The following is a 10,931-nucleotide window of genomic DNA, read 5'->3' on the forward strand; positions in this document are numbered from 1 at the left end:
AAACAACAGACTCTGCATCCCGAGGCAGCCTTCATTGTCGCGGGTGACTTCAATCACTCCAACTTAAAGACTGTACTGCCCAAATTCCACCGAAATGTCTCTTGCCCCACCAGAGGAGACAGGACATTGGACCAAGTATACACCAGCATGGCTGATGCGTACAAAGCCGTTCCCCTCCCCCACCTAGGTCAATCAGACCACCTCTCATTGTTCCTACTGCCCAAGTACTCAGCACTCATCAAACGAGTGAAACCTACAGTGAGGACAGTCAAGGTCTGGCCAGAGGGAGCTGACTCAGCGCTCCAGCAGCGTTTTGGAAACACTGACTGGGGTGTGTTTGCCACTCAGGCCACCCATGACTCCCACACGGACATTAATTCATATGCCTCATCTGTTTTGGACTACATCAATTCCAACATCAGCAGTGTCACCACACTCAAGCGGATCACCACTTTCCCTAATCAGAAGCCATGGATGAACAGTGAGGTCCGACTCCTGCTGAAGGCACGTGACACTGCCTTCAGATCAGGGGATGCTCGGGCCTATAGCTCATCCAGGGCTAATCTGCAGAGGGGCATCAAAAAGGCCAAGCACAACCACAAGCTGAGGATAGAGGATCACTTCAGAAACAACTCTGACCCCCGACGCATGTGGCAGGGCATCCAGGCCATCACTGACTACAAACCATCTAACACCTCACCCCTCTCCGTTGACGCCTCCCTCCCTGATGAGCTGAACCACTTCTACGGCCGCTTTGACAGGGACAACAAGGAGGTGGCCATCAAGGCTGTGCTCCCTGCGGATCACCAGCCCCTCACTCTATCCCCCACCGACGTGTGTGCGGCACTGAGCAGGACTAACGCACGCAAGGCTGCTGGTCCTGATGGGATCCCCGGACGTGTCCTCAGGGCCTGCGCTGTGCAGCTGACTAAGGTTTGGACTGACATATTCAACCTGTCCCTAGCCCAAGCAGCTGTCCCCGCGTGCTTCAAAACCACCACCATCGTGCCGGTGCCAAAACACTCCACTGCAACGAGCTTAAATGACTTCCGACCAGTGGCACTCACGCCCATCATCATGAAGTGCTTCGAGAGGCTGGTCTTAGCTCAACTCAAGACCTGCCTACCACCCACACTGGACCCCTTTCAATTCGCCTACCGGCAGAACAGGAGTACAGAGGATGCCATTTCAACGGCACTTCACTCCGCCCTGTCCCACCTCGACAAGACTAACTCTTATGTGAGAATGCTGTTTATTGACTTCAGCTCAGCATTCAACACCATCATCCCCTCCAAACTGATCTCCAAACTCAGGCAACTGGGCATCAACCCCTCCCTCTGCAACTGGATTCTAGACTTCCTGACCAACAGGCCGCAGTCTGTTAGGCTTCACAACCACACCTCCTCAACCCTCACCCTGAACACCGGCGTTCCACAAGGCTGTGTGCTGAGCCCCCTCCTTTACTCCCTCTTCACCTACGACTGCACACCTGTACATGGCTCAAACACCATTGTTAAGTTTGCAGACGACACAACGGTGATCGGTCTCATCAGCAACAACGATGAGTCGGCCTACAGGGAGGAGGTCCAGCACCTAACAGTGTGGTGCAACGACAATAACCTGGCTCTCAACACCAAGAAGACCAAAGAACTCATTGTGGACTTCAGGAAGTCTAAAGCTGGCGCACACACCCCCATCCTCATCAACGGGACTGAGGTGGAGCGAGTCACCAGCTTCAAGTTTCTGGGTGTCCACATCTCTGAGGACCTCTCCTGGACCCTCAACACCTCCACCCTGATAAAGAAGGCTCACCAGCGTCTCTTCTTCCTGAGGAGACTAAAGAAGGTCCATCTATCTCCTCAGATCCTGGTGAACTTCTACCGCTGCACCATCGAGAGTATCCTTACCAACTGTGTCACAGTATGGTATGGCAACTGCTCGGCATCGGACCGGAAAGCACTGCAGAGGGTGGTGAAAACTGCCCAACGCATCACCGGTTCCTCACTCCCCTCCATCGAGGCTGTCCAGGGCAAACGATGCTTGCGTAAGGCACGCAGCATCGTCAAGGACATCTCTCACCCCAACCATAGACTTTTCACCCCACTCCCCTCCGGGAGGCGCTACAGGTCTCTCCGCACCCGAACCAGTAGGTTCAGAGGCAGCTTCTTCCCTGCGGCTGTCACCCTGCTGAACACGAACACTACACCTACCTGACAACCTACTACCCCCGCAACCCCCCCCCCCCCCCCCCCACCCGGACAATTGCACTATTGCACTATTACTCCCCTCCCCTGCTCTTACTCTTACTCAATACCACTGCTCTTCTGTACATACCTGTCCATACTGTTCATACTGTTCATAATGCACATATCCTATATTTTCTTTAATACTACTGCACATACTGTACATACTTGTTTATACTGTTTATACGGCATTCCATATTTATATTTATTCTGCATCTACCTCATGTTACTGTTAATACTGTTAATACATATATACTGCTAGACTGCATTACCCATACAGCTCATATGCTGCTACACTGCTCATACTGTAACTATTTACTGTAACTATTTATTCTGCTATAATGCTACTGCTACTCACATACTGCTATACTGCACTGCTATATATACTGCTTATACTATACTATATTATACTGCACTACTACTGATCATATATTGCACTACCTGTAAATACTGTTCATTGCACTTTCTGCTATTTTGCACTTCTGGTTAGACGCTAACTGCATTTCGTTGTCTCTGTACTTGTACTCTGCACAATGACAATAAAGTTGAATCTAATCTAATCTAATAACCGGTCTGTATGAGCCAGAATTCTTGCTGGTTTGTAGGGGATCAAATACTTATTTCCTTCGATCAAATGCAAATTAATTTATAACTTTATATAATGTGTTTTTTCTGGACTTCTTTGTTGATATTCTATCTCTATTTGTTAAAATAAAAGTACCATAAAAATTATAGACCGATCATCTCTTTGTAATAAGGCAAACTAACAAAATCAGCAGGGGATCAAATAATTATTTCCCCCACTGTATATATATATGCCATTTAGCTGACGCTTTTATCCAAAGCGACTTGCATTGCAGTGAATGCATACATTTCAGTATAAATGGTCCCAGCAGGAATCAAACCCACAACTTAAGCATTGTTAAAGCCATGCTCTACCGACTGAGCCACAGAGGACCACATGTTGTATTAATTAACAAGTTGTTATATAGTAATTAATTATTCATTATTTATATAGTAATTAATTACAAAGTATGTAGTATAGTTGAATGATATATTACTACACGTGTAGGAAAGAACAGTCCTTATTCCATCTGTGTTATAGTAAATTATCCAACCCTGTTACTCTGCAATTATACAGAAACAAACAATCTTGTTAAAGGAGTAATTACAGAGTAATTACACTAAGTTAGAGGCAACATCATATAAAGAGTGACCAAATAGATACATATACAGTTGTGGTCAGAAGTTTACATACACTTGTAAATAACATGTATGTCATGGCAGTCTTGAGTTTCCAATCATTTCTACAACTCTTATTTTTCTGTGATGGATTGATTGGAGCACATACTTCTTTGTCACAAAAAAACATTCATGAAGTTTGGTTCTTTTATGGATTTATTATGGGTCTTCTGAAAATGTGACAAAATCTGCTGGGTCAAAAATATACATACAGCACCTTGAATTATCAATTTGTGCTCGACTGAAGTTTGCTGCTGATCACATGGACAAAGAAAAGGCCTTCTGGAGCAAAGTTCTGTGGTCAGATGAAACAAAAATTGAGCTATTTTGCCACAATGACCAGAAATATGTTTGGAGGAGAGAAGGTGAGGCCTTTCACCCCAAGAACACCATGCCTATGCCAAGCATGGTGGTGGTAGTATTATGCTCTGGGCCTGTTTTGCTGGTGCTTTACAGAAAGTAAATGGAATAATGAAGAAGGAGGATTACCTCCAAATTCTTCAGGAAAACCTAAAATTATCAGGCAGAAGGTTGGGTCTTGGATGTAGTTGGGTGTTCCAACAGGACAATGACGCCAAACACACATCAAACGTGGTAAAGGAATGGCTAAATCAGGCTAGAATTTAGGTCTTAGAATGGCCTTCACAAAGTCCTGACTTAAACCCCATCGAGAACATGTGGAGTGTGCTGAAGAAACAAGTTTGTGTCAGAAAGCCAACGAATTTAGTTGAACTGCACAGATTCTGTCAAGAGGAGTGGTCAAAGATTCAACCAGAAGCTTGTGGATGGCTACCTAAAGCGTCTAATTGAGGTGAAAATGGCCAAGGGACATTTAACCAAATATTAGCATTGCTGTATGTATATTTTTGACCCAGCAGATTTTGTCACATTTACAGAAAATCCATAAAGAATTCATAAAAGAACCAAACTTCATGAATGTTTTTTGTGACAAAGAAGTATGTGCTCCAATCAATCCATCACAGAAAAATAAGAGTTGTAGAAATGATTGGAAACTCAAGATTGCCATGACATACATGTTCTTTAAGTGCATGTAAACTTCTGACCACAACTGGACATCATAATTACAGTTAGTGGTGTTTGTATTTCCAATAATATTTCAGCCCAGTAACACTTCTCTGTGAAAACACATGAGGTCTCTTACGTTTCTCCAGTATGTCAGCGAGCTCCTTCTGGTTCATGTTCCTCAGGACGTGCAGTGTGATCTTCAGAGCCCCTTCTCTGGCACTGCTCTCCTGCTTCTCTTCTTCTTCATCCACCACTTCCTCTTCCTCCCCCTGACTCTCAAAGCACTCTGGGTAGTCTTGAGACATAAGCCTCTTGAATCTCTTCAGCTCATTTCTCAGTAAAGTGATGACATTGTCTTCAAGCGACTGAAACATTTAGAAAAAAAAGTGGAGTGAGATAGACAATAATGGGTAAACCTTTACACACAGTAGAGAGACTAAATCCAAAAAACACTTGACTTTGGCAAGCAATTGAAACAAGAAAAAAATAAATTTTGTATGGGGGTGACTTTGCCATCTTCAGTGTCATACTTCCTATTTAGCTCACCCTGAATATGGAGGCCAGATCACTTTGACTCTGGACAGACTGACCACTAGGAATCTCTGACTCTGGTCTCTCCACCTGATCACTGGGGATTCTGGGTAAAAACAAGAAATAAGCAGATGTCTTTATCCAGAGAAGTGTGAATGAAGCCCAGTTCCCCAAATAGAATAACTTAAGTGTGTATACCACAAAACATAGTTCCTGTGTCATATGAATATTACAAAAAACTAACATTGGTGGACGGTTTAGTCAGTCCAAATTAATATATCTGTATTGTCAGTAGCTTTTAGGTTTTTAGTGGCCACCTCCCTCCAGGATCCGCTCTCCTCTTCCGTGGACACGCCTTCTAGGTAGTGTTGCAACACTGTCTGTTGCTACAGTTTGCATTGAACTACAGTATATCTACATTCCTGTGTCTAACATTTGAAATTCTGCCTTCAGCTGTACAATGAACGATTGGTGCATTGTGTGCCTTTTTCCCCTGCTCCCTCCTTGATAGTAGAACCTGAGTTCATTATAGTTTCCTCCGAGGACCTCATGAAATAAACAGGTGGCGTTGTCTAGCAGTTAGTTCATCACATCCCCCATGATACACCTACCCTTGTTTAGGAGTGATGGTTCCTTGTCTGAAGTTTAATGGTTTTCCCATAGAGTGGTCACTCTTCATGGATACACAGCTGGGTACAGGTGAGGCTGGTCTCTCTTTCTGGACCCTGTCAAAAACAAAATTCATTCACATTAACTAACAGTCGACAGTGAACATCACATGTTCATGAGTGTGTATCTGTGTTGTCAGAACACACAGCTGGGTACAGGTGAGGCTGGTCTCTCCTGCTGGATCCTGCATTACAAGGTGGAGTTGTGTTTTTAAATGTGCCATATGAACTGAGCTCCTTGAGCCAGTTCCACAGGAGGGTGGCATTGTGAAGGACAGAGTGTTAATAAACCTGTCTTTGTTTCATTCAGGGGATCCCCATCACCATGGAGGGTTGGGCTGCGCTGGGAGGAGGAGAGTGGGGACGGTGTGGCGAGTCCAAATTCATATATCTGTATTGTCAGTAGCTTTTAGGTTTTTAGTGGCCATCTCCCTCCAGGATCCGCTCTCCTCCTTTGTGGACACGCCTTCTAGGGAGTGTTGCAACACTGTCTGTTGCTACAGTATGCATTGAACTACAGTATATCTACATTCCTGTGTCTAACATTTGAAATTCTGCCTTTAATGATACATATGTGCTGAGCTCCTAGAGCTGAAGATGATGTGATTAGAAGCTGTACAATAAATGATTGTTGCATTGTGTGTCTTATTCCCATGCTCCCTCCTTGATAGTAGAACCTGAGTTCATTATAGTTTCCTCCGAGGACCTCATGAAACAAACAGGTGGCGTAGTCTAGCAGTTAGTTCATCACATCCCCCATGATACACCTACCCTTGTTTAGTAGTGACGGTTCCTTGTCTGAAGTTTAATGGTTTTCCCATAGAGTGGTCACTCTTCATGGACACACAGCTTGGTACAGGTGAGGCTGGTCTCTCTTTCTGGACCCTGTCAAACAGAAAGACACCAACATTCTCACATTAATTATCAGTCGACAGTAAACATCACATGTTCATGAGTGTGTATCTGTGTTGTCAGACACCAATATTCTCACATGTTTAACAGAAAATAATGGATGTCATGTGTTCATATGAGTGTGTGTCTGTGTGTCGTCAGGATATTGACTATTGGGATTAAACCGCAAACTAACCTTTGACCAGAATGAGGAGGTCTTTCTCCGAAGTTTAATGGTTTTCCCATAGAGTGGTCACTCTTCATAGATACACAGCTGGGTAGAGGTGAGGCTGGTCTCTCTTTCTGGACCCTGTCAAAAACAAAATTCATTCACATTAACTATCAGTCGACAGTGAACATCACATGTTCATGAGTGTGTATCTGTGTTGTCAGAACACACAGCTGGGTACAGGTGAGGCTGGTCTCTCCTGCTGGATACTGCATTACAAGGTGGAGTTGTGTTTTTAAATGTGCCATATGAACTGAGCTCCTTGAGCCAGTTACACAGGAGGGTGGCATTGTGAAGGACAGAGTGTTAATGAACCTGTCTTTCTTTCATGCAGGGGATCCCCATTACCATGGAGGGTTGGGGTGCGCTAGAAGGAGGAGAGTGGGGACGGTGTGGCCAGTCCAAATTAATATATCTGTATTGTCAGTAGCTTTTAGGTTTTTAGTGGCCATCTCCCTCCAGGATCCACTCTCCTCCTCCGTGGACACGCCTTCTAGGGAGTGTTGTAACACTGTCTGTTGCTACAGTATGCATTGAACTACAGTATATCTACATTCCTGTGTCTAACATTTGAACTTCTGCCTTTAATGATCAATATGTGCTGAGCTCCTAGAGCTGAAGATGATGTGATTAGAAGCTGTACAATAAATGATTGTTGCATTGTGTGCCTTATTCCCATACTCCCTCCTTGATAGTAGAACCTGAGTTCATTATAGTTTCCTCCGAGGACCTCATGAAACAAACAGGTGGCGTAGTCTAGCAGTTAGTTCATCACATCCCCCATGATACACCTACCCTTGTTTAGTAGTGACGGTTCCTTTTCTGAAGTTTAATGATTTTCCCATAGAGTGGTCACTCTTCATGGACACACAGCTTGGTACAGGTGAGGCTGGTCTCTCTTTCTGGACCCTGTCAAACAGAAAGACACCAACATTCTCACATTAATTATCAGTCGACAGTAAACATCACATGTTCATGAGTGTGTATCTGTGTTGTCAGACACCAATATTCTCACATGTTTAACAGAAAATAATGGATGTCATGTGTTCATATGAGTGTGTGTCTGTGTGTCGTCAGGATATTGACTATTGGGATTAAACCGCAAACTAACCTTTGACCAGAATGAGGAGGTCTTTCTCCGAAGTTTAATGGTTTTCCCATAGAGTGGTCACTCTTCATGGACACACAGCTTGGTACAGGTGAGGCTGGTCTCTCTTTCTGGACCCTTTCAAACACAAAATTAATTCACATTAATTATGCATTGAATTATGCATTGAACTACAGTATATGTACATTCCTGTGCCTAACATTAATCTGGTTATGAATGATGTATCTATCATAATCATCATCATCTTCATGGTAAATGCCCTCCAGAGACTCTTCTCTTACCCCATGTCTTCAACCTCCCCAGAGAGACTCATTTTAGAGGCAGTGGTCCCCTCCTCTCTCTCCCCAGAAAGACTAATTTTAGAGGCAGTGGTCCCGTCCTCTCCTCTCCTCAAAGAACCTCCTGCTATAAACCCAATGAACACACGCAGCACGTTAAATGAGACCAAAGACCACACACACACACACACACACACATGCATGATTTTCATGCTGCAGTAAACAGACTTAAAAGAATGACCAAAGCGAAAATCTGACTTGAAATTGAATAATTATTTGATTGATGATGTGATGTGGGACTCACTCAACAAGGTCTATGCAGGGTTCAACAGTCACGGTTGTCTGCTGGTCCAGGACAAGGTCTAGGCGGGGTTCAACAGTCACGGTTGTCTGCTGGTCCAGGACAAGCCGACAGTACCAACTAGAAGAAGACTGAACTGTAAAGGAATGTAACAATCAATATAAAACAACAGAGGCTTGAATGTTACAAGTACAGGAATTTATCAATACAATTACACAGTTAAATGTCTCTCCCCTCATCCTCTCTGACCTCTGTCAGAAGATGATACAGTTATTGTAATAATTACGACTAGAAACACTTTAGGTGACTTTAGGAAATGAGGTGGTAGTTGTGGTTGGTCCATGGGAGAACAGAAGAGGGAAGTAAACTATACATGTTAACATAAAGCATGATGGCCGACTAGAAGATGTGTTTCGACTAGGATAGAGTCTCTAAGCTCAAGAGCTTGTTAGCAGTGTCTACAGTAGACACAACCATAGACACACTACTCTGCACACGTGACAGTTCTTTGTAACTGACTCGGTCAACGCCTCCCATTTGCTGTACAACGTGTAGTAGAGAGCTGCGTGTGTCGAGGAGGGCCACATCTCTCTCTCCTCTTCCCCCTGTGCCGGGCCGAGATTCTCCTTTCTACTCTAAGGAGGTGTGTACACCATATAGACTAGGGTAGATTCACACCACACTACACTACACTACACTACACTACACTACACTACACTACACTACACTACACTTCACTACACTACACTACACTACACTTCACTACACTACACACCACTACACACACAACACTACACTACACTACACTACACTACACACCACTACACACACAACACTACACTACACTACACTACACTACACACACACAACACACCACATTAAAACACTACACACCACACCACACCACACCACACCAAACACAACACTACACACCACACAACACAACACAACACAACACAACACACAACACAACACAACGCAACACAACAAACTACAATATACACTTTCTCTGTCTTTTTCTCTCTCTCCCTCTACCCCCCCCTCTCTCCCTCTACCTCCCATCCTCTCTCCCTCTCTCTCTCTCTTCCTCCCTTTCTCCCCCCCCCTCTCCCTCCGTACCTCTTCTCCCCATCCAATATCTCTCTCTCTTTCTCTTTCCCTCTTTCTGTCTTTTTCTCTCTTTCCCTCCCTACCCCACACTCTCCCTCTACCCCCCCTCTCCCTTTACCTCCCACCCTCTCTCCCTACCTCCCTTCCTCTCTCCCTCCCTCTTTCTCCCTCCCTCCCTCCCTCCCTACCTCCCTCCCTCGCTCCCTCCTTCACTCACTCTCTCTCTCTCTTTCTCTCCCTCTCTCTCTTCCTCCCTTTCTCCCTCCCCCCTCTCTCCCTCCCTACCTCTTCTCCCCATCCAATCTCTCTCTCTTTCTCTTTCCCTCTTTCTGTCTTTTTCTCTCTTTCCCTCCCTACCCCCTTCTCTCCCTCTACCCCCCCCTCTCCCTTTACCTACCACCCTCTCTCCCTCTCTCCCTACCTCCCTTCCTCTCTCCCTCCCTCTTTCTCATTCCTTCCCTCTCTCCCTCCCTACCTCCCTCTCTCTCTCCTTCACTCGCTCTCTCTCTCTCTTTCTCTCCCTCCCTCTCTTTCTCTCTCTCTCTCTCTGTCACAATCTTACTCTCTTTCTTTCACTCCCCTCCCTTTCCTCCCTCCTCTTGCTCTCCCTCTGTGCCTCTCTCTCCCTCCGTGCCTCTCTCTCCCTCCCTCCTCTCTCCATCCCATCTCTCTTCCTCCCTCCCTACCTCTCTCTACTACTCTCCCTCCCTCTCTCCCTCCATCCTCTCCCTCCCTCCCCCCCTCTCTCTCCCTCCCTCCCTCCCTCCCCTTCCTATCTCCCTCCCTCTCTCCCTCCCTATCTGCCTCCCTCCCTTCTCTCTCTCCCTCTCTCCCTCCCTCCACTCTCTCATTCTCTCCCTCCCTCCCTCAATACCTCTATCCCTCCCTCTGGCACCAACAACTATGCCACGTTCAAAGTCACTTAAACCACCTTCAGCAGGTCGTCTTGACCATGTCTACATGCCTAAATGCATTGAGTTGCTGCCATGTGATTGGCTGATTAGATATTTGCGTTAAAGAGCAGTTGAACAGGTGTACCTAATAAAGTGGCCGGTGAGTGGATATATATATAATATGTATAATATAAAAATAAAAATAAAGATTATTTTTGTGATCTATCCCTTTAATGCATTAAGAATGTGCAACAGACATCAATCAAAGCTATTTTCCATTTTAAACTCACAAATAAAGCCAGCCTGAAAATGGAGGCCAGGTCAGTTTGAATCTGGACCGTAACTGTTAATATCAGATGATACATCATAGTCATAGTACCCTCCCTTCCTGGTTAATAATCAACAACAACA

At 45.1% G+C, this 10,931-nt stretch overlaps 1 protein-coding gene across 2 annotated transcripts in view; it reads right to left on the reverse strand.

Annotated features, from left to right (window-relative positions):
- Positions 1-10,931, reverse strand: part of LOC310823887 (NLR family member X1-like) — a 168,794-nt gene that overhangs the window by 9,532 nt on the left and 148,331 nt on the right. For both annotated transcript variants that reach the window (XM_083696802.1, XM_083696799.1), the window contains exons 3-9: positions 7,942-8,055; positions 7,626-7,739; positions 6,798-6,911; positions 6,482-6,595; positions 5,654-5,767; positions 5,058-5,148; positions 4,648-4,876 (exon numbers count right to left, since the gene is read on the reverse strand). In XM_083696802.1, coding sequence (XP_083552928.1) covers positions 4,648-4,876; positions 5,058-5,148; positions 5,654-5,767; positions 6,482-6,595; positions 6,798-6,911; positions 7,626-7,739; positions 7,942-8,055 — 890 coding nt within the window. The remainder of the gene's footprint in view (positions 1-4,647; positions 4,877-5,057; positions 5,149-5,653; positions 5,768-6,481; positions 6,596-6,797; positions 6,912-7,625; positions 7,740-7,941; positions 8,056-10,931) is intronic.

Source organism: Argentina silus, assembly GCF_951799395.1.
Source record: "Argentina silus genome assembly, chromosome: Y".
Lineage (NCBI taxonomy): Eukaryota > Metazoa > Chordata > Actinopteri > Argentiniformes > Argentinidae > Argentina > Argentina silus.